We start from the raw sequence: 22,905 nt of genomic DNA, 5'->3' as shown, positions 1-22,905 counted from the left end.
AGCTGCCAGAGCCTGGCCACAGGAACAATTAACCCTTTGGGAGCAAGGGGCTCGTCAGCCAAGAAGGCATAATTATGAGGCATCCCAGTGCTCTTATCACTTCCTAGGAAGAGATGAGCCACAGAACAGGTCCCAGCCCAGAAGTGTGGAGACACTACACCATGCTGGATGTGACGAAAGCCATCACTTTGTATCAAAATGAGACATGTTTTCAACACCCAGTGCTGTTTTGTGCACAAAATACAGCATGAACCAACTGTTTTCTATTTTTCAGTTATCCGATAATCGCTGGATCAGACTGGTCCCCACACAGCCACACTGTCACCAGCAACATTATTTATACATAAACCTCCAGCTTTGCTCTGCAGCCAGATTTGCCAGGTAGGTAATTGTTGTTCCCACTGAAGCAAAACTGGCTTGCTTTCAATGACATGCATCTGCACTGCTATTATACAGCAGACTGCTTCAGTTAAGATTTTCCAGCACAAAGATGAGGAAAAAAAACAATAAATGATCCTTTTCTTTTGCATTTTTCACCTTATATTTAGAATTCCACCTAACTTAATTGCAGATTCTGCAGTCATTGGGGGGGGTGGAGGGGGGGAATTGCAGAGAAGCCTTTTTTCTCCCAGAAACAAAAATGAAGTAAATGAGATAGACATGAGATAGCAGTCTTTTCCTGCTGGTTAAATCACTTTCCCCCAGCTCCCGCCCATCTAATACTGCAGCATTCTCAGTCCCCAAATGTACCATCTGAGTAGTGCATTCATTAGAGTGTCTGCAGCTCCTGATCACTGACAGATGCGATCTTATCAACTGCCACATTCAAGCAAAACTGCCTTTCCCCCCAATCTTCCAGTGGCCTGAATTCAGCAGCACTGACAGCCCTACGCTGCCTTGCTGCTTGCATCGAGGATGCACCCACAGTTAGGAGGTAGCTGCTTCCCCTCCAGCATCTTTCATCCCTTCATAAGCAGGCAAGGACCACAGCTTTTAGCCAACGACCTATGGCAAAGAGAATGCAAGCGTGGTGGGTACAGCAAGGATAAAACAGCCCCGTTCTCAACAGAAAAAGGATGTAAATGGGATGCATTTACTTACATGACGATTCAGTGCCAAACATGGCTCACCCCAGATGCTGCTATTTTAAAAAAGAAAGAAGAAAAAAGAGTGGAAGACAGAGGGAGCGTATGAGAGAGGGGATGAGTGCTACACAGCAGGGGTCATGAAGACAGACAATGCAGTCCAGGCTATCCAAGCTGCCAGATTCTCCTCTCTCCTCCTCTCCTCTGCTCAACACCGCAGACAGCTTTTCCTTGCAACCGCAGTGAAGGTCCTTCTACAGGAAGCAAAAAGCAGGAGCCTCTGTTTTAAATCCGAGTGATAAGGGCAGGCCGTTGTCCCTTCTGTGATACCGGCAGGCAGAAAGAGGCATCAGCCAGCAGATACTGCAATCCCCAGCCCCTGCTCGCCGTAAGACAATAGCGGAGCTTAGGCACACACGGGATGACGTCAGGACACTGCAAAGACTGACTGCTGCTAACCCAGAGGCTCGGAGGGGGCTTGGACAGAGCACGGCGACTCAGATGGGAATTCCTTTGTCACAAACAGCAGAGGACAAAGAGCCAGACATGTATTTCCCTCTGTGATGCTAAAGCTACCACCCGGGACGGTAATGCTAGCAGGGAAATATCTGCCTTGAATTCATGCTCCTTTTCTCAGCTGCATAAGATGCAAAGTGTCTCTGTGCAAAAAGAGTAAATTTCAGGACAAATATCCTAGTAAATGCCACTTATAGCATTTTCAGTAAAGAGTTAACCCCAAATTTCTATCATGAACTCTCTTTATTATTTTTCCCTCAAAGAAATACTAAACTCCTGGGCCAGTCTACACTCTAGACCTAATTTTCCCATCAAAGTGTTAGCCAATTGTCTCTTTTACTTAAATTTATTGTCAGAATATACTGTAACAATGCTCCAACCACAATAAATGAGTCACACATCTAAATAAAAATAAAAACCCCAAAGCACACTGAATTCAATGATAAAAAGGCATCCTAGCAACCAAAGAAATACTGCCCTTAATTTTTCTTTATTCTTCAAAACCAACTAGATCTAGTGTGCATCTGCAAGTGCATTTTTTAGTGTACTAAGCTTATTTTTTTCCTGACATTTAGTAATTGAAAAATGTTCAAACATCGAAACAAAGCCCTAAGCTTGCTCCTTTGGTCCTCTCACAGACAAAAGGAATTGCCTGTCTCGTGCTGGTGAGAGCAGCCAAGCAGGAAGCTGATGGCTGGATGCTACCAGACACTGGGAGCCATCCATAGAATGGCTGTCCAGAGGAGGCAAAACCAAGAATGTTTCTGCAAAGTCTTATTGAACATGTTCATGCAGTTCCCAAGATGTCAGACACTGGAAAGTACTGCTGGTGGATGAGGAGAAAGGAGATAGATGCAGGTCAATTAAGGGAAGCACTCACAGGCAAGCAACCATTCCTCCTCCCATTTCTCAGTTTTTGTGGGTTAACCATTCCCAAACACTCCTGCTGCTCTGCATACCAGGGGGGTTTGTGCTGTTTGCAGAATACCCAATGCCACCATGAGCAGCAGGCCACAAAAACAAGTACTACTTAAGGCTGGCAGCACCTGCCACCTGAGGAGCTCAGCATGCTGGAATCATTAGGGAACCAGGGAGGTGTTGGCTGGGATCACTGCAGCCTGAAGGACAGACTGGAAAGCAACACATGGGGTTCAGAGCCACAGCAGTTCAGTGCCAGGCCAGCCCCTCTGGTCCTGGGGATGGGGAACATGGTCCCAAGCTCACAGAGTGTGTATGCCCACAAAAATCCTTATGGACCCTCAAGAGCCCTGTGCTGTGAGACAGGGAAGAGCGCAAGAGGCTGTGCAGAAACTGATCTGGTGCTTCCCACAGCAGTGGGGGGTACCTACAAGGCACACCAAGCTACTCTCCTGGTTAAGATCTGCTGGCACAAAATGCTCTTCAGCTGTTTTCTTGCTTTCCATTCCACACATTGAACAGTCACTCTGTGTTCTGTGCACACCATAAGAATAGTTAGGGCCACCAAGCTCATGGCAACATTTACCTGTATTCCATTGCTGGAAGAAAGTCAGGAGAGAGGCCATACCCTGTTGGTGAGACATCTCACAACACACTTTCTAACAGGCAGATTTTAGTCTACGTCAGCAGTGCTCATAATCATAGTGACTCAAATCAACCCACAGATGCCTTAAATTAACCAGATGTCCTCAAATATGTACTTAAACACCTGAATTAACAGCTGTTCAATTGTCATGATTATCTGCAATCACATGCATGGATGGACAGCACCAAGAAGCCACATCCAAATTGGTTTTGACCATGACAGTGGCACAAATTCTTTTGCAAGGACTGTAGCTTTGTTGTTCCTAGAACTGAATTAGTAATTTTGACTATTTGGAGCAGTTAACACCTCCTTCAGTCAAACAGGTTGATAAGAAGTTCAGTACAACAAACAAACTAAGTTTTGGCAGGACTTTCCAGCAACTGGGGCAAGTTCACAAAAGAAACGAGTCTATTATGTATCTGTAAGCCTCCAAGCATCTTTGAACATAGGTCTCTGGAACAAAATCCCAAGTGCACTCATGCAATGGCTGAAGAATAGGTTCTGCTCTCATGAGCAGATTTGACCTTCCCACAGCACTGTTTCCAAGGAAGAGACAAAACCTCAGGGCTTTTCCAGCGACATCCTTGAAGGTGTCACAGAGCCCAGGCTATCTGCCAAGTTCTCGGTACACTGACGCATACAGGTAGTTGAAAAGCCTAAACAACCCATGCAGTATCTCTGGAAGGATTTCATAATAATCTATTTCATTAGTCTTAGCCTTGGCAGGTCAGTACGATCCTGGTGGGAAAGGTGACCTACTACAGGCTACTGAAGGACTTTCTCTGAAATTCATTCACATTTACCTAAAACAGTTTGTCAAATGACTTTGAGAAAGTGTTAAAATCTGTTTCTGACCTACTGCTCTTTTAAGACCATAACCTTTCAGTTTGCTAGGAGAATTACGGATTTGTTTCCAATGCTGAATATTGCTATTGGTTTATACTGCAAAGAAGGGTCAACAAATGTTTTTTCTCTCTTATGCAACAGCGAAGATAATGTAACTAGTGTACTTAAAATGTCAAAGGAAATCTGCAGCCAGCACTGCTGTGATTTGCTTACAATGTGCACAAGACATTGTTCAAGTATCAGATTAATTTACAATGTACTTCCATACATTCCACCACAAACTAGCATGAAATATTTAAATCAGTAACAATATATGCTATGCAAAGCTGTCTCCTGTACATTCACATTTTCCAGAGAAAGAGATGTACTTCTCAATTAATGCCACTCTTGGAGCAGATATTCTTTATTCCTTACTTTTTCACTGCAGAAAAATAATACTCATATTTTACTTTGTTTTGTAAGCACACTTGTCTAAGCCCTAAAGCACAGTTTGAGTTTTAATAATGAAGCTGGATAATGAAACGTTAAAATTTTACACAGATGTAAATTTCTGCTTTAGAGTAATTTCTTTCTATAAAAACAGCGCAAGCAGGAAATCTGAGCTACCAACAGAGGCAGCTTTGTACACATGCCTTATGCTGATCCTTTAAAGCATAAATCATTATTCTCTCTTGTCACTAGAAAGACATTTCATTTTGCATTTAACCTCCTTTTTCCAGGAGAAACACTGGAAGCAGGAAATAAGTCCATCTTACCTGTGAGGTTCTCCTGTCCTACTGCCCTGAGCAGCGCACTTTGATGAGGCAGCTCTCACCTGTGTCCTCCTCAGGGCAAAGGAACACATCCTTCAAGTCTCTAGAGGGGACGTACAGGATACTTTCAATAAGCCTCAAAGGTAGGTAAGAATCTTCATTACATTAGTTAAACTTGCCTTTCCTTATAAAGTCCCCTGTTCTGTAGGTTTTTTAATGCCTGAAAACTGACCTTTTTTAGGACACTGAAAAACTTAATCCATTTAATGTGCTATTGGAAACCTCTGAGTGACTCTGCAATGAGTCCACACCATTCAGCAACCTTCAAAATGAATTTATTTTGCTTGTCGTAATATTAGTTAGCTCCCTCCTAAAAATGCAGTAAGATCCCTAGCAACCTACACTGTGAGAGTCTCCAACTTCTGTAGGTATTGTCAGTTCTGGCAACAGTTGCCATACTGATTATTGATAAACATGGTACCCCAAAATACTGCAAGGTGGTTTTTTATGCTCCAGAAAAAAATGAAATCAAACAGCAGCACATATTCCGGAACAGCAGCTCTTTGGCTTTATGCTTTGCTCAACTTTGCTGACTCTAATTATTGTTAACAAGCATATTTGGTGAAAAAGTTGACATCATGATTACATCAATGTAATCCAGCATGGTGCAACAACTTCAGCTTCTCATCTCTCAGGGGCCTGTATTTAAGGTACAAACAACCCCTCAAGCAACCAAAACTAATATCCTGCAGTGATGCTGTACCATCGAGTCCCCAATACAGAGGTGCTTCCAATACCTCCATCACTAAATAAAGCCAGTGTCCCAGAAATGGCAACTTTGGAGCTGTGGCAACAGAGAGAGGGACCAAGGCCAGCTGGGATGAGGACAGCCCTGAGAAGCCCTTCCCAGCAGGAAAGCTGGCAGCAGGGCACAGGTCCAGTGTGGTCTGCCAGGCTGGACTACAGAGCCTTCAGAGCCAAGAAAGGTATGTTGCACTGGAATGAAATGTCTCAAGTACTACATTTGTGCCAACACCAGCAAGTTTCCACATGGAGCTGCGCTGGACAACCAGGAACAGCTCAGGGAGTAAGGAAGGCTGACAGAGGACCACAGCACGCAGCCAAGATAGGGAAACAAAGAGACTGGCTAGCCAAATGGGAAAATACCTTTGAACATCTGAGCTGTCTGAAATCCTCAGTGCTCTCCTCATAGCCTGGTCTTACCACATTTTGTTTGCTGTTTTCCACCCGCATTCTCTCTTTGCAACATACCATTCCCTTGTTACGTTGGCACAGAAAGGAAGGAGACTGCTAGCAGAAAAGAAGTTAAGATCTTTGTCCAGTTCAACACAGACAAAGGATTTTATATCAGACTGATTCACGACTGATTCACAGACTGCAGGGATGTTTTCCTGTTTTTAGTATTATTTGTTCTTGTGCTGATTTTAAAAATATTTCTGTGCAGTCCATATTGCATTTATACAACCCTGTTTCATGTAAAAAATCTTTTTCTTCACAATTTTTAGGCAATTAATGCCTAGAAAAATGACGCTTTTTGAGTAAACATATACATGCATACACACACAAATAACAAGACAGAGTGAAGAAGTACTTTTTGCCACCAAAAAATATTTTTATGTCTGCACTGGTCCTTACCTGAGAGATGAAGTTCAAATGACCCATTTCTTTTCAAAAAAGAAATCTGATATATGATATATGAACCATAACAATCAATTATTACATTACTGTAATGCCTTTCAACATCTCTTTTAGTGAAGATCTTCGCTTCACCACAGCTCTGCACATGATTACTGCAAGCCAGTCACCAGGGGAAGGAAGAGGCAGCTCCCAGCAGATGTTCAGCCATTAAAAGAGGAAGTTCTTTGTGTTTTGTGTCTCCCAGGCCTCCCAGCCATTTGAGGAACATCTAATGGACTTAAGTTCCAGCAGTTACAAAATAGTAGAGTATTACACACAGAAAACTGTATGTAAAGAATATAAGAATATTCATATATGCATGTAAAAAAGAAAAAAAGAAAATCTATTAGCCCAGCTTAAGCACCTCATTCTAGAGTACAACTGAGATTGTGGATCATGGGCAGGTGTCTAGCTAGATTTCTTTGCATATCTGGCACCTAGTATCAGGCAGTAACAGAATGGTGTTCCCATTCCCTACAGCACAGGATAAGGAATGAATTGTCAAATTTCAATAAGTTTCCTTGTATCATTCAGTGTGGGACTTGTGAAAAAGGCAAAAATTATTTTGTGAGTGGCAGAGTACAGCTCACCTTTTGTAAAATATTGTCAAAAAATCAGGATGGTCATTCACCTCTTTTTTGTTTCGGTTTGGTTGGTTTGGTTTTCAGTTTAGTCGTTTTCTTTTTGAACAAAGAACTGTTTACCCACAAATATCTAAGACAGTTACCAACACAGCATGACAGTCTACTCCCAGTGTGCAAATGACATATCAAACCCAAATAAAATATGCTATTTTTTTAATAACATCAAACCCCATGGCTCATCTGAGCATGTGTAATGCCTTGTTAAATCCTGAGAACAGTTTTTTGTTCCAAATGCATGCAACTGTGTGATGAAATGGGGCCACTACTGTATCTGAAAAATGTTCCAGCAGAACACACTACCTTTCAATATGATCCAAAGAGAACTTAGGAACAAAGGAAGTGAATCTTCAGTGTTATTTGTTAAATTAATTTAAATCACCAGCTATTTAGATAGCTTTCTAAAAGAATAAAATATTAGAAGAAAACACAGGTGTTTCTTTTCTACACTGAGGGAAATACTTGAAATATTTTGGGTGACTTTTTTTTGTTTGTTATTGTTGGGGTTTTGTTTATTATGTGGGGGTTTTGTTTGTTTGTTGTTTTTTGTTTGTTTTAATTTTTTTTAATCCTAATTTCAGGTCATTTCCAAGTATCTATGCCACAGTCTATGCTGCACATAAGATAGACATGAAAGTTTCTAATGTCAGACTGAACAGAGGCAGATAACAAAATTATTATAAACAAACTGTCATGATTTTTATGTGACTGAGGGATCAAAAATTAGGATTAAGGCCAATGCATAATAAACCACTTACAAACTGGAATCAGAGGGAACATGTGTGCCCCACATAAACACAAATATCCAATTTATATGTATAAAAATGAGTCAGACAGAGGAGTAGCAAGTATTGCCAACACTGCATTAAAATCTACATTAATAATGTCTGATCTAATGACAAATCTTCATGATTAGCAGAAAGTTTGATTGTTGAGAGACAAATATCAAATTTAGATTACTTCTCAGCCTGAGTAAACACAGTATGAACATTCAATCTGACATTACAAACAGCCATGATTTCATCATAAATACAGGAAAAATTAAGGACTTCTAAGCCTACAAGGGAATACTCACAAAACTAGGTAATCACGTCCCTGCTGGATGGGTGAGTGCTGTGTTAAGCATACTCCCTAGCAGATATAAAGGAATCCGTAATATAGCCACAAGAAAAAAATCAATTGTGAGTTTTATTTCTGTCTTCCTATATGGATACGCCTGTGCATAACTGTGAATGAGCTGATATTGCAGCCATAAATATAACACAATTGCAGAGTCAGTGGGGAAACCAAGTCCACTGGAAGCTGTTTAACTAGTTACACTGCACATTTCAGGACTTCAGTTTTCCCAAGTTACAGCATTTTGGTGGTGTACCAGCTCCTCACTCCAGGGCTTCCAGTCTAATTCCATTCAGTACCAGCCCCAGACTGAAGGTCTAAAATTCTTTTCTCAGAATAAAAAAGATTAACCACACAACTAGTAAATGCTTGGATAGCTTGATTATCATAGCTTTTCTCAACAAAGAATTGCTTCTGTGAGTGAGAGAAACAACCAAAGCAAGAGGCCCTCCTGATCCTGCACTGGGATCGGTGTTAGGTTGCAGTAGCACTGATATCCATCCATCAGGCTCCGACTGCAGGCTCCAGCCACAAAGTCTGGGCACAGCACCCTCATTTGCTGAACACTCAATACCAGAAGAATAAAACCCTTCCTGGAAAAGCAACATTCTGCAAGTTATAAAAAAGACTTATGTGGATTAGTGCTAGTGCTAGTGCTAGCCTGAGGAACAAATGTATGGTCAAGAGGAAGCCCCAGCAATGCACTTAAGAATTGTATCACTGGCTTTTAGGAGAAGGCTCTTAAACTTGACAGACACCCTGGAAAAGCTCTCCTGAACTAGAGAAAATGTTAGGCTTTTAGTCATGGTAATAGAAACCTTATGTAGACAATTAGAGGAAAATAGGGTTGAAAAGGGTGGTGGCATCTGCCCTCCTCATTACAATGTAGTGTACCAGCAGCCTCCTCACCTGGCACCAGGCACAAAGGAAAAACGCACAGACTCCCAAGTCTAACTCAATGTGGAAACTCATCTTAGGACACAGAGCAGACCTTTACTAGGAGCTCACAGCACTAACTGGTTCACAGGGTTCCTATCACAGCATGGTGCTCCAAAGCACAACACAGCACCAGAAAACACAGCTTTATTCCTTCTGCCTGGAAATGGTCAGTGAATCCACAGAGAATCATGACTCAAGACAGGCAAGATGGCAAGTGGCACTGGCAATTTAATGACAACTACATGGCCAAACATTACAATGTTCAAGTTTCTCAAAACTCTAGTACTAATAGTGGGCCTCCCTCTGAGCAGACCACACTGCCAGGATGCTGGGTATCACTCTTTAGGGCCTCTCCCCTGGAGTGGTGGAACCCTCAGAACTACTGTATTTCACAGCATAACGGGAGAGAGGAGACATGGAGGTTACAGCTCCCAGCCTCCACAGCATTCATCCCAAGAAAGTCCTGGTCAGCACCACAAGAGAGCACTGATTTTCTAAATTAGTTTTTTCCTTAGTTCAGCAGTTGTCAATTGACTACAGAGAGAGCACACACAGAATAAGGTCTGAGCAACTCAGGTGCAGACATCTACACAGAAGTGCCTCCTGTGCATCTGAGAGTTTTAGGGGAACCACCTGGAAAAGGAGATGGTTATGCTATTGTCAGGGACCCCATAATTCAAGGAAGAAGATGTAGATCCCCGCACTCCAAACCTGCTTTAAACTGTGGCCTCTTGTATTGGTGCTCACCCCGAACAGGGCCCAGAATGATCAGGTCATCTAAAGAGCAGCTGTTCAGCTCAGAGAGACACCCTTTTGCCCCCTGCAGCTGCAGAGATGCCCTTTACACACCAGTGATCTCCTGACACTTCAATGCACTGTGACACTCTTCCTTCAATGCCATGGAAAATTCAAGGGCTTGTGTCTAGTACCAGGTGGCACACCAAGTTTATCAACTTCATCAGCCCAGGCAGGAGGGTCATGCTGAGCACAGTTTGCAGATACAAGAAGTTGATAAAATCAGCAGGCATCACTTCACCAGAGTAAGTCTTCCCTGCCATCTGAGACATGCTACCTCCTAACAAATTTAAGCATGTACACACATTCCCTTCTTCAAGTAGAAATGTTTGTGACCCTTCCTACATACCTGATTTGTTTACTTAATACCACCTAATCAGTTACCAAACCAGGCTGAAGAGCTTCACCATGCAGCAAAGCAGGAGCGTGTGGCTCTGCTCAGCCTGCAGGGCTGAGATTGCCTCCAAACATCAGTCCTTGATGCTTCCTGAAACCCATTAGCCTTTAGATGGCCACCAGCTCTGCTTAGTGCTGCTTGTTGTCAGTGTTATTTATCCACTTGAGCTTCTGGCTCTATTTACACTATAGCAAGTACTGTTTGATACCACTTATGCTTCACAGAAGATGGTTTGGTGATTGGCCAAAGCACAAGCTCTAGCACAAGAACTGACTTGCCTCCTGTATTCAGTGGGTTAAGGCTGCCCCTGATTGGTCAGTGCACCTGGGCACTCCATGGCTCATTGTTGTCAGTGCTGCTCACCTGCTTCTCACGGCTATATCCATGAGGCTCAGCTGCAGCCCCATTCCCAATTACCACAAACTATGTACCTACACCTGGCCACAGACAAGCTCAAATCCCAGCCCTCTACCCAGACCTGCCCTTCATGCTTCCCAGGCTTCCTAATCCAGACCTCTGAGGCATCAGTGTCCATCCCTCCCGCTGGAGAGCACCCAGCCTTTCCCCGACATGCAGCCCACAGAAAAATCTCCCCTCTCATCTGCCTTGCTTCATATCCTGTGTTGAGCCTCTCTGAAATCGCCCTCCAGGAGCATAGATTTCAAGGGTGTCCAAGTCCCTGTCCCACCAGGACCAGCTGGGGTGTGTTATGGATGGTCACATCCACCTGGGTTTCGAATGTCTCCAAGGATGGAGACTGCACAGCCTCTCTGGGCAACCTGCTCTGGGGTCTGAACACCCTCAGAGCAAAGAAATGCTTTCTCATGTTCAGACAAAATTTCTTGTGTTTGAGCATCTGCCTGCTGCCTCTTGTTCCACCACTGGGCCCCACTGGGAATCCAATCTGTGTATCCAAGTCCATCTCAAAGACTGCAGCCATTCCTGGCCCAGAATTCACCATTCCTTTCGATCTCTCCATCAAAATATCCTTCTGTCTCAACCAGAGATCCCTTGGATCCTGTATTGAAATAAATTATGCACATTGTTGTGTCCCTGGATGAAAACAAGGATAGAATGTGCATAATTTATTTCAATAATGGTACTTAAAGAAGACGGATATATATCTGCATTCTTTTTGTCTTCCTTGTTCCTCAAATCTGATTATCAAGTTTTCTGCACTTCTTTAGAATTAATCTCAAACTGAAACTCAGCCTTAAGAGCTGAGTATTTTTTAGGCTTTTATAATTGTCCAAGACAATTCATATCAGAAAAGTATTCTGTCCATCACTGCATTTGAGGCAAAAGAACATATAATAAAGGTAGCAAGTTTATACAATAACAACAATAACAATAATAATAAAAAATATATAATATGTACTCTATATATTTTATATATATAATAAAGGAGCAGGAAGCCTTGATCTAAAAGCACAACATTGTGCCTTCTCCTAATGCAGAGTTGCTGAAGCAAAAATATACATCTCTGTGAGGAACATTCTATAGTGAGAACTTTGACCAACAAGTCTCAACTTTTGCCAATTAAGACTGAAATAATGTTTAGACTGAACTAGTTTTAAGAGTGCATAATAAATCGATTTTAATACAATAACATATTAATATTAAATAATAGCTGTTATTAATATTTAATAATTGTTGTAAGCCATAAGAAGTGTCTTTGCTTTCCCCCTTTTAGCATCTTTAAAAAATATATAAATAGCAATAGTAACATGACACTTTTGCAGACCTATTAGTATAGAAGTAACCATTTCAACTGCAATCTAAGGGAAAAAACCCACACAGTCATGGCATGACTAAATATTTCCATGTCACCAAGCCCAATGAAAGAGATTGTGTCAGGGAGTTCTGAAGTTTCTGAAGATAAAGATCGTAAGAGCCTTTTATTTTCCAAACCAAGAACTTTTCCATAATGTACTTTGGGGTATTGCACAGTAAATGGGATAGATAATATTTCAGAACCAAATAATGGTTTATATATATATATATTAAAATTACAGTACTTTTTATTGTTTCTAGAAAATAATCAGACAGTTGTTTGAACTTGTTCTTTACCTTTGTTGTGAAACAGCTGAGAGTTTCTGAATTTCCTTGATTTAAGGCACCATTGACCTCAGAGTAAATATGATCTTAATCACACTCATGTTTTTTTCTTCCAATTGACACATGCATTAATATGCTGTTGGCAATAAACAAAACTTTTAAAACTCTTAAGATGCAGCATTTGAGCTCAGGGTGAATATTAAAACCTCACCTATTTTAATTTTCTTTACAATCAGACAGATCCAGACTTCTAACGATATTGTGGCATCATTTTATTGCTTCTGCAGCAACAAAACATATTTTTGTATATCTTGCCATCAAAATTTCAGTAAACCATGCCTTTAGAAGCTCTACAGAGTGTTTTCTGATCCCCTTCAGTTGCATGCACTGCTACCTAACCTTCAGCTGCCACGTGCTCCCCGAACGCAGCCATGTGAGCCTGTGCTCCCCAAACCCACCTTCTGGCACTCGCTCTCCAGAGCAGCCTGTGGGCAATCAGGTCTTGGAATGGACTTGGCCCAGCAGAAGATGGGGAAGAGTACACAGCAAGACAGGCTGCCCCCAAACAGCAACCTGCTCAAATCACTGCTGACCCTCAGCCACCTTTACCCATCTGCAGGATCAGAGAGTTCCCACTACCTGGGATGTTCCTACTGCAGCAAATGTTGTGGTCATGAGCAAATACAGCCTTGGGTTACCTCTGTACTCGTACATACCAGACCATCATGTTGGAAGTAACAGAACTAACATACTGTTCTCCAAATAGGCAGATTCCAGCCTTTGGATAAAATAGCCTCTAGACATCAACAGAGTGCATGCATAAGCTATTTTTTCAAAGAGAGTACAGTTCTTGTGGGAAATACAAACCATCCTTTTTCATTTCAATGATGGTTGAAGTAATTTCTGAAAGAAGCTTGAAAAAAAAAATTATCTTGATTTAAAGGTGCTGCTTAAATGTGAACAAAAATGGATTTGGTGCAGGCTCTGAATTCCCACTGCTGATAGAGAGCTCAGTAGGCATCTTTCACACATTCTATTTTGTTCTTTTGTTTGTTTGTTTATTTGTTGCATAGAGTTTACTGTCTTCAAGATGCCAGCAAGACCTTAAGAAGGCTTCTGCCCTTTTGAAGCCTCACTACTTCCTCCTACACTCAAAGAGAGATGATTTCTCTTTCCACTTCCATCCCACAACTCTCAAGCTGCCTTTCTATAACTTGCATAACTGATTAGGAAGTGCTGACAGGAGAGTGCAGTTAAGCTCCCAATGCACCCCCCACCTCCAGACCCTTCCCCTAGGGAACAGCTTCCCAGAAGTTCCAGCATAGTTTCTATTTAAAAGCTTCAGACCCTGCCAGAAGGAGCTGGGTTGTCAAATTTCAAATCTGTGCTCTCTACACAGTATTCAGATGTATTTCTGCAGTAGTAAAGGTTATCTCTCCCTTGTGGCATGCAGTTACCTTTTACACAGCCATGACTGAAACCTTACACAAGCCTCTTCCTCTCTGTGCTCCTATTCCTCACTTCTAATCCAGACAGAGTCTCCTTCTAAGAGAAATAGTGAAGGAACAAGGAAATAGTGACCACCTGAGGAATGGGGACACAAGCCTCCACCCAGCTGGGATCCAGAGATCCTCATCAGTCACTATCACTCATTCAACCCCCAAAAATCTTCGTATTATGAGTCTCCTTGCATGCCTTGGAGCCTATCTTCACCATTCTGTTATGGACTTGGCTATCCCAGTCTTTTCAAATCCCTGATTTTGCTTTCACAGGGAGCTAAACCAAGTATCCATACATTGTTCTTATCAAAACCCAGGGGGTCTTCACAGGACCCAAGAGACAGCACAGGTCACTGATTGTGGCAGCAATCCACACAGCAGACTGCCTTCATTTCCCAGGTCAGTAAAGGTTTTCCCTGCTACGGGGATGTACTTGAATTTGCAACACCATTTTATCTAAAATCTTCATGAGACTGCAATGGAGAGCTTCAGGGAGCAGGCTCTACTGAAAAGCCAGAGACCTGGCAATCAAAGTGCACGGCAAGGAAGAGACAGACAGAGTCAGGGTGGACTGAGGTGTGAGCACAGAAGAATGTTAAAAGATGGCAGAAGGTTAACAGAGTAATATGGCAGGGAGCATCAGCCACCCCTCTGTGTGCAGACACAGCTGCCTGAGCCACATCCTGTGACCGAGGAGAGCATCAACAACAAACCTCCTCTGAACCAGCACGGCTGTTGGAGGAATTTTCCCACAGTGAAGATCACATTCATTGCTCTGTGTCAGGAACAATATTGCATTGTAACATCCCTGGGATTCCAGCAGATGGAAGAACACATTCAACTGCAACCACGAACAAACTCTGAGAAGCAGCTAAAATGGTGAAGAGCAATGCTCCTTTAGTTGCACTACAGCACAGCAGATTTTATACCTCTAACCCACATGGCCAGCACAGTGACATGAACTCAAATGAAGAATGGAGACTAAACTTAATAAACATGAAAAAGGACAGAAACCCCCAAGCATCAGATTAAAACAAGTATCTGAAATTTATGGATTTATATGACCAAAATAAAATTTAAAAAAGAGAAAATAAATAAAGAGGTAAGAAAAAGAAGAAAAAAGAAACAGAAACACTGAAGAATTTGAAGTGCTTTCTTTACCTCTACAATCTCACAGATCTGTCTGTGGGAAGGGAATACGGTGATGGCCATGCAGACACCACTGCAAAAATCACTGCTTTAAAAAAAAATAAACAAACATTTTCAAATATATTTTCAGGGTTCTTCCTTTTTTTCCCCTACATTTCCCTAACATGTGGCAAAGCTTATATCGTCTTAAGAACTAGACAATTCTTCTTATGTGTGATAGTCACTGTTACTTTTCTTCCTATGTATTTTTCAAGTCAACTTTCTCAGCATTCATATGAGTGCAAGATTTCACAGACACCCGTGGTTTTTTTCAGTCTGGGACCACTCTCTGTCTTCTCACAATCTTTACAGCAGGAAAGCTGTGGCCTGCACAGAGAGGAAAGTATAAATTACACTGTGACAGGTTTATAAGACTAATTCTAATAAATATGCCTCAGTAGCCTCCTATTCACTGTCTCCCTAGAAGAGCAAGGAAGGATTTTTCTGCTGCCAGCATTTTCAACTGCATCAACATATTTCATGAAAGTGCATGAACTTCAGCAACACTTTGCCAAGGAAGCCCACACAGGCTTGCAAACCAGGAGGCATGAGGAGAGCATTAGCCTGGGCTGAGACAGACCAGAGATTCGACCCTATTTCAGGACCAGCTGCATTCAATCTACCATTTTTTAGCTCAAATCACCACAGGTCAGCCCTTGATCAAATTCTTCCCCTACAAGACACTGCTCTGGCCAATTCAGCTGACCAGGAGCCAGTCAAGGCAGAGATCATGGACATGAAGCACACCTCCAGGATGCAGCCACCAGCACCTGCAAACCAGCTAAGCCTAAATCACTTCCGAAAGGCATCTGCTGTTTTCTTGCATTGTTTCATGCTGCTTTGTTTGGGTGTTCAGAAAATCCAAAGCACCGCTTGAAGATCTTTTAATTTCAGAAGGACCTTTAGACATATCTTTGTTTCACTCTACCTACTGCCACTAGGTTTTTATTGAGGAAAAAAACATATTGCAGACAGACAGAAATTACAGCCTGGAAAGAAGCAGTATCCAGTGGTATCAAAACCAGCTATACCATGTGCTCTGCATGGAGTACATATATTTTTCGTTCAGTTATCCTTTCATGATTGTTAATTTCCCCTCTATGACTATTTCAAAAACCATTTCATGTCTTACCTGCATGTATTTATTTGAATATTGGTTCAGCTCTGTCATTGAAATGCTCAGAAACCCAAGTACATTTTTCAAAAGTTATTTAGGAATTTCTTTATTTAAATACCACTGGCTTTTCTTGAAAGTCACATCACTTCTGAAAATAGGATTTTGATGCATGATGATACAGAAGGAAATTGAGAACATCTTCATTTTGGCGACATTAAACAGTCCAACACTGACCCACATGCACATCATTTGTTACCAAAGACTTTTATTGCTGATATTCAAGAGAATGCTGCAGAGAACAGAGAGGTCTTGTGTTCACGCCTGTTTAAATCACCAAACCATGAAAGTCTGGGATTAAAACCAGAGGCTGAAGGATGATGTCCAAAGGTTAGAAGCTTTAAGTACTAAAGCATCTCCTGCAACACTCACAAGAGTTTCTTCCCGTGTTACATTTGACATGGAACATACCGAATTATGGCCTTTTACCCTTAGACAAACTCAATTCTCTGTATCAAAATCTCATTACACAAAATAAATAAGACTTAAATAAACAACATCAAAAAAAAAAAACATTAAATGAAAATGAGAATTGATCTGGTGATGGAGTTCTTGCCACTCCATCTGTTGACTCTCATTTTCTGATTATATTGAGAGTTGCACTGACTTTCGGAAATACTGAGAAAGTCTTTTAAGCTTTTCCCTTTTGCAAGATGTGCAGCTGGACTTCTTCGGTCTCCATAAAATGCCTGTACCCAGTATCTCTGCACTTTTCCTTTTCAGCACAAGTACAAAGTATCTAACCCCACCCCTGCTTTTTGTTGTGAAATTGGAGCATGCTCAACATTTTTTCCTCAGTAGACAATTTATTTTTAAATCCGCGGCTAAGAATGCAGCGTAATATATTTTAAAAGAAACGTTCTTAGTCATAATTTCCATAATATTTCAACCCCTTCACAGCAAATATTATTCACAACACCAACAGAATAAAAACCAATGGGTTTCTATTAGCAAGTGTCCACAGGTCTTCATTTCAAATCTCAACAATACTAAAAAACTGCTGTAATAAGAACTTAGATACTAAGACTGATTCTTTGCATTAGCACTAGTCAACAGCTGGAGATCTGTCTGGAAGGTACACGTTATTTCAGTGTGACATAGTTGGTCAACTACTGAAATGAATGCTTAAATGATGTTGTCCATGTTAGGAGCATGACAGACCTAGGTTTTCAAACAAGTAAAGTTTAATATTTATTAGAAGGTAATATAGGTCTAAAACTAAATTGCCTTCCTGAAACAAATTCTCATTCATGGCAACTGGCCTGTTATTGGAAAGAAGTTTTTTTTTTATCTCAGATGAGGAGTAATAAGGTCTCCTACACCATAATTTCCTGTTCTTAAAAGCACAGCAAACATGCACAAAAAATGAGGTTAAATGTCTGGTGGTTCTACCAAACTAGTGTGTTCTCCTTTTTCCACATAGCACTGATAAATAAAGGTATATTTTGTGTCAGCGGGAAGGGAGAATACATGTCAGCTCTGAAGTGTCAGGTTCAAATTGTAAGGTTTTGCAAATGAAGTTTTTATAAATGCCAAGTCGATGGTCCTAGACCAAGAATCTGGGCAGGCAATTTCAGTTGTCAACAGGAAATATTCCTTGGTTCCCTGACTACTGCATTACAATTTGGTACAAAAGTGCTCCTGCCATATAATATAAAAGCAGATGAAAATCTTTATTACACTTAGGGATTTTGTAGAAAATGAGATACTGTATTGACTAAATATATCTTACTGTGCACAGCTGGGGAAAAATATAAGTTGCAAATTACTACAAATAAAGTTTCATTTAATTGCTGCACTTCTTTCCTTTAGTTGAATTATTACTTTGACTTTGCTTACTGTCATGACTTTTTATTTTTTAAGTTCTTTCTACTAAACCAAGTAGAAATAGGCTGTATGTGAAATGTTGTTATTTTTCCTACAGAATTATTCCAAAATACACACAACTTAGGCAGAAACCAAGAATTCATGACCAAACATGAACACATATTTTTAATTCACATTGCTGTTGACATCACTGTGAGCAGGTCAGACCATTCAGACAAAAATGTAACAAGATAACGCCCTATGGAATTTAAAAACTAAGTAGCAGTCAAAATATGAAATGGTCTGACCTCTATTTAGCATTTTCTCTCAACTCCATTAAGAGGTTAAAGGCATTTATAAGCACACTGTTTTATAAAATTTGCTTAACAGAGGCAACATGGGCAGAATCATGGAGCATGTCTACATCATGGCTTAGAAATGGTATTCTCCCACTTAGTACTCCAGCTAAAACCAAGCTGCCTCTCACTCCCCACACCTTCAATTGGAAGAACTAAAGGCAAAGACCATGGTTTGAGATAAAAAAAAATTACTGGAAACAGGAATGAGATTAATAGACAACAGGAACAGCAACAATATTAGTAACAAAAAATATAAGACTAAGAAACAATTTACACCTCCTTACCTTTTCTGGAGAGAAAGTAACCCCTTCTCTCCTAAAGAGCAACAGAGACCCCTTTCTCCTGCCCCTGGCAGTCTCATGAGGTGGTGCTGAATAACATTTGGGCCTGGCCATGGACTATCCCAACTACTGCAAGAAATTAATCCTGTTCCTGGCCAGAACCAGGACAGTCTGATATTCAAAAACTACAGCTTTTGTTGTCCTGCTAACACTGCAATTTGCTGAGTGGAAAGAACAAGATTAAAAATTACAGCACACGTGACAGTATTTGCAATAAAGACGATCCAAGCCTTTGGGTAGACCTTACACATCCACAGATACAGCCTTTTTGAGTACCTGCTGAGAGAAGGACATTCATCTCCATGGCCACAGAGCTCCCAAGGATACCTACATTCCATGGCAGTATTAAATAGACATTAAAGAAGAAAACCAATTCTACCTCCATCTAATCTTTTGCAATTAGATTAATTCAGAAAACCTATTTGTAATCACTGATGAAAAAGCTCTCATCTCATATTCCTGCCAGAGTCCAGTGGTTTCAGGCCCAGAGTTAAAAAATTAATTTCTTGCAGCCCTGTGTATTAATGCAGATGTCTCCCAGAGAAGGGGTATGGATGTGCCACTGACCTACTTGTACTGACATGGAGCAATCTATCCAAGGGAACTGGCTAAACAGAACATTTCTAGTCACAAATGTTTTACCTTGAAAAATAACATAAATCCAAGACACCCTACAAGTTGGACCTCATCCCATCCTAGAGCCTTGGATTTACCCAAAACCCCAAAATCCCAGGAGTCCTCTTGCCTCTTGTTATTTTTGTCTGTTTGGATGAAAGCCCTAATCTGTATGGGATCTCCTATTTGTCTTACTCTTAATACAGTTCATAGAGCAGAAATCCAACTTGGCTCATAAGCATGGCTGGTTTCCACCTAAATGCACATGGAGACATTCTAAAGTCATGGGGACTCCCTGGCAGAAAACAACTGCTGGCTTGCTGCGTCAGAAAATCTCTGGCCCTCACTGACCACGAAGTATCACATCTGTGCTGAGACAGAAATGTTGTGATCCAAAACACCAGTTACAACTATCAGTGGTTTTCCTACAGCAGATGGAGTTGATAACTTCATAGGGGGATGTATCACACATGGTTACAAATACACCTAAAAGCTCCTGAGATCCTCACTTATTTGCAAATAACAAAAAAGTTACAGCAATTCCTTAGGTTTCTGCTTCTGTTTAATGCTGAAGATTTAAAACTTTAAGATTAAGCACAGAAAGAAGAAAGAAGACAAATACCTGGTAAAAACCTGTTAACCTAAAATAAAGCCCTATGTACTAATTTGAGAAGAGGATTTTTCAGACACACCTACTGTTGAAATCTCTTCCAAGATTATGAACTCTTCTGAGTCCATAAAACAAGTAGCAAGTTTTGAATACTTCTTTTATAGATTTAGAGAAAATGAGTAATGGAAAAATTCATCAAATGTCAGCATCATACAAATTAGTCAAATCATAACACAGAGTCAAGATATTGTTATGGGTAAAACATTCCTGTGTATGACTTTACAACATTAAACTTTAAATATCCACAATTATTTGTCATTTCCCAAACTGTGAAACACTTTGGTACCTTGATTTTTCAAGGAGTCCACATCTTGTCATGGGCAGGGACCCTTTCCACTAAACCATGCTGTTCAAAAGCCTATCCAACATGGCCTTGAACGCTTAGAGGGATGTGGAATCCACAGCTTCTATGGGCAGCCTTGTTCCAGTACCTCCCACACTCAGTAAAAATGTCATCCTTATATTCAATCTAAACTTACCATCTTTCAAGTTAAAACCACTGCCCCTTCTCTTGTCACTACAGGCCCTTGGTAAAAAGTCTGTCCCCATCTTTCTTAAAAGCCCACTTCATGAGGTCCCCTTGGAGACTTCTCCAGGTTAAACAACCCCAGCCTTTTCAGCCTTTCCTCACAGGACAGGTGCTCTAGCCCCAGAATGAGACATCAGAAGTGACACCCAAATCCATCATGTTTATTGGTCAGACACTGGAAGGCGTTTCATTTCCATCTTATGGATGTTAAAACTCATGTAACATGCACACAAAGACAGAAGACACATGGTACACAGAGGAAAGAAACCAGGCTCTTGGAAGGCAAAGATACACCCTAGAACATCAAACCACTGGTTTGCTCCTGTTCACCTGCATCACTAACTTCAGCTCAATGACCTTCCTGTGTGCCACATGCTATCTCCTAATTTCAAAAATATTGACAAATGATTCTGAAGCAATTTAAGTAACCTGTACAGATAGTTGAGTCCATGGAATCAAACACATTCTTACAGATACAAAAGTAATGACCAAATTTAGGTTTTTTGCCTGGAAATCTCTTATTCTTAGTTCAAATAACCACCTAGCTACTCATCAAGCTTTGCAGCCTTTGCCTAGGAGTTTGAGCAAGGAAGACATTGAATTCCTCAGACTTTACTTTCAATGACTTGAAATCATAGAGTCATAGAATATCTTGGGTTGGATGGGATACCCAAGGATCATCAAAGTCCATCTCCTGAACTCCTCAAATTGTCTTTGCAACAGCCCATGGTTATCCTCAAGTGTCTGCAAGCTTGGCCTTGGTGTCCCAGTGAAAGTGATGTTGGGTTACCTCTTTTGCTTGTTTCAGAAGACACCAATATCTACTCATATCCAGCTTTTACTGCTCCCCAGGTTGCCAAATGAGCTTCAGATGGCAGGGCTTGTCACCTTCCACTACCTACAGACCTCCAAGAGAACCTTGAAGCATGATAAACTACATCTGACAGGATTTTTAGTATATAATGTTTTACATTAGCCAGAGGAGCTATAGAAATAAAGCTTCTGGTCAGTCAATGCCCCTCTGTTTCCATTTACGGTTAAGAATGCAAAAACTTGATGGTAATTTCTTTCCCAAACTCTTCTCAGCCTGTTCCAATTTTGGGACATAATTCAGTCTAGTCAAAAATATTTTAAACAATGTGGTTTATTTATAATCAGAAAAGGCATCGTAGTAATCACCAAAATTACCAGAAGTTACTAAATTTAAAACATGACTGCATTTTCTTCTCTCCCCATACAGAGCAATAGACTGAGCACAAAATCTAAGCACTGCTGTACACAGCTCAACAGAATTCTCTCCCTCCATGAACAGCTGCAGACAGAAGTCAGAAAAATAAACCTTTTTACACTCACTAACCAAACAAAATGTGGTATTAGGAATGGTAAAGAATATGAAATAAGTAATCTATTTTATGTATAGTAGTTCACCCATACTTTATGAGTACTATCACCTATCCAAAACCATAACTGTGGAGGGAGATGTAGCCATGTTAATACAAATCATAAAAATAAGAAAGAAATCAGTTTTGCTTATGTCACATAAGAGTAAAAAGAGAAAGGATACTGCAAGTGTCTGTAAAATAAAGCAGCAGAATTGCAAAAAAACAGCCATTCAACAAGATAAGGGGCAAACTGAGAATTGTACAAGAAGACAGGCATTCACTAAACACATCATTTACTTGCAGCAGTCAGTATGGTAAGATGCTGCTGAAATCAAGAACTAAGAAAACTCAAAATTGGAATTACAGTAAAACTATCCATAAGTGTGTAAAAAGGCAAGCCAACTAGCAAACTCACATGAGAAAGTAAACTAGAAATGAAGGAGGGGCAAATCACAACTGTCGCCTGCTCACTGAAAGTTATTTTCCATTGTTTGAGGAATCTGCATCTGGTATGACCCATTCTCAAGAAAAAAATACACAACCCCCATAAAAACCAGAAATCTGTCCACACCTCCCCTAGAGCAACACTAGAAATGCTGAGTGACTTCACCACAGAGGTTTCTATGTTATGTGTAGTTTCTGGAGAACAGCCTGGTTGCACATACAAAACTCTACATTGCTCAGAAATATCAAGAACACATAAAACCCCTTGGTTTACAGTGGGGTGGTTTGACCCTGGCTGGATGCCAGACACCCACCAAAACTGCTGTACCACTCCCCTCCATAGGACAGGAAAATAAAACAAAGGGTTCATGAGTTATGGACTGGGAGAAATCACTCACCAAATACCATCACAGACAAAAAAGACTCAACTTGGGGATATTAACAGAATTAATTACTACCAAAATCAGAGCAGGACATTAAGAAGTAAAATA

At 40.8% G+C, this 22,905-nt stretch overlaps 1 protein-coding gene across 3 annotated transcripts in view; it reads right to left on the bottom strand.

Moving 5' to 3' along the window:
* The window catches only part of ST7 (suppression of tumorigenicity 7), a 133,715-nt gene that overhangs the window by 93,834 nt on the left and 16,976 nt on the right, over positions 1 to 22,905 (bottom strand). Inside the window, exon 1 of one of the 3 annotated variants that reach the window (XM_053943452.1) lies at positions 4,767 to 4,852. The exons of 1 other annotated variant lie outside the window; for it this stretch is intronic. Coding sequence is in view for 1 of the 2 variants with exons in the window: in XM_053943450.1 (XP_053799425.1) it covers positions 1,102 to 1,123 (22 nt within the window). In the remaining variant the exon portion in view is untranslated. Of the gene's footprint in view, positions 1 to 1,101; positions 1,445 to 4,766; positions 4,853 to 22,905 lie in introns of those variants that run through there. One more of the 3 variants, XM_053943450.1, reaches the window with a different exon arrangement.

Source organism: Vidua chalybeata, chromosome 5, assembly GCF_026979565.1.
Source record: "Vidua chalybeata isolate OUT-0048 chromosome 5, bVidCha1 merged haplotype, whole genome shotgun sequence".
NCBI classification, from domain to species: domain Eukaryota; kingdom Metazoa; phylum Chordata; class Aves; order Passeriformes; family Viduidae; genus Vidua; species Vidua chalybeata.
This window is presented reverse-complemented; position numbering and strand designations above follow the sequence as displayed.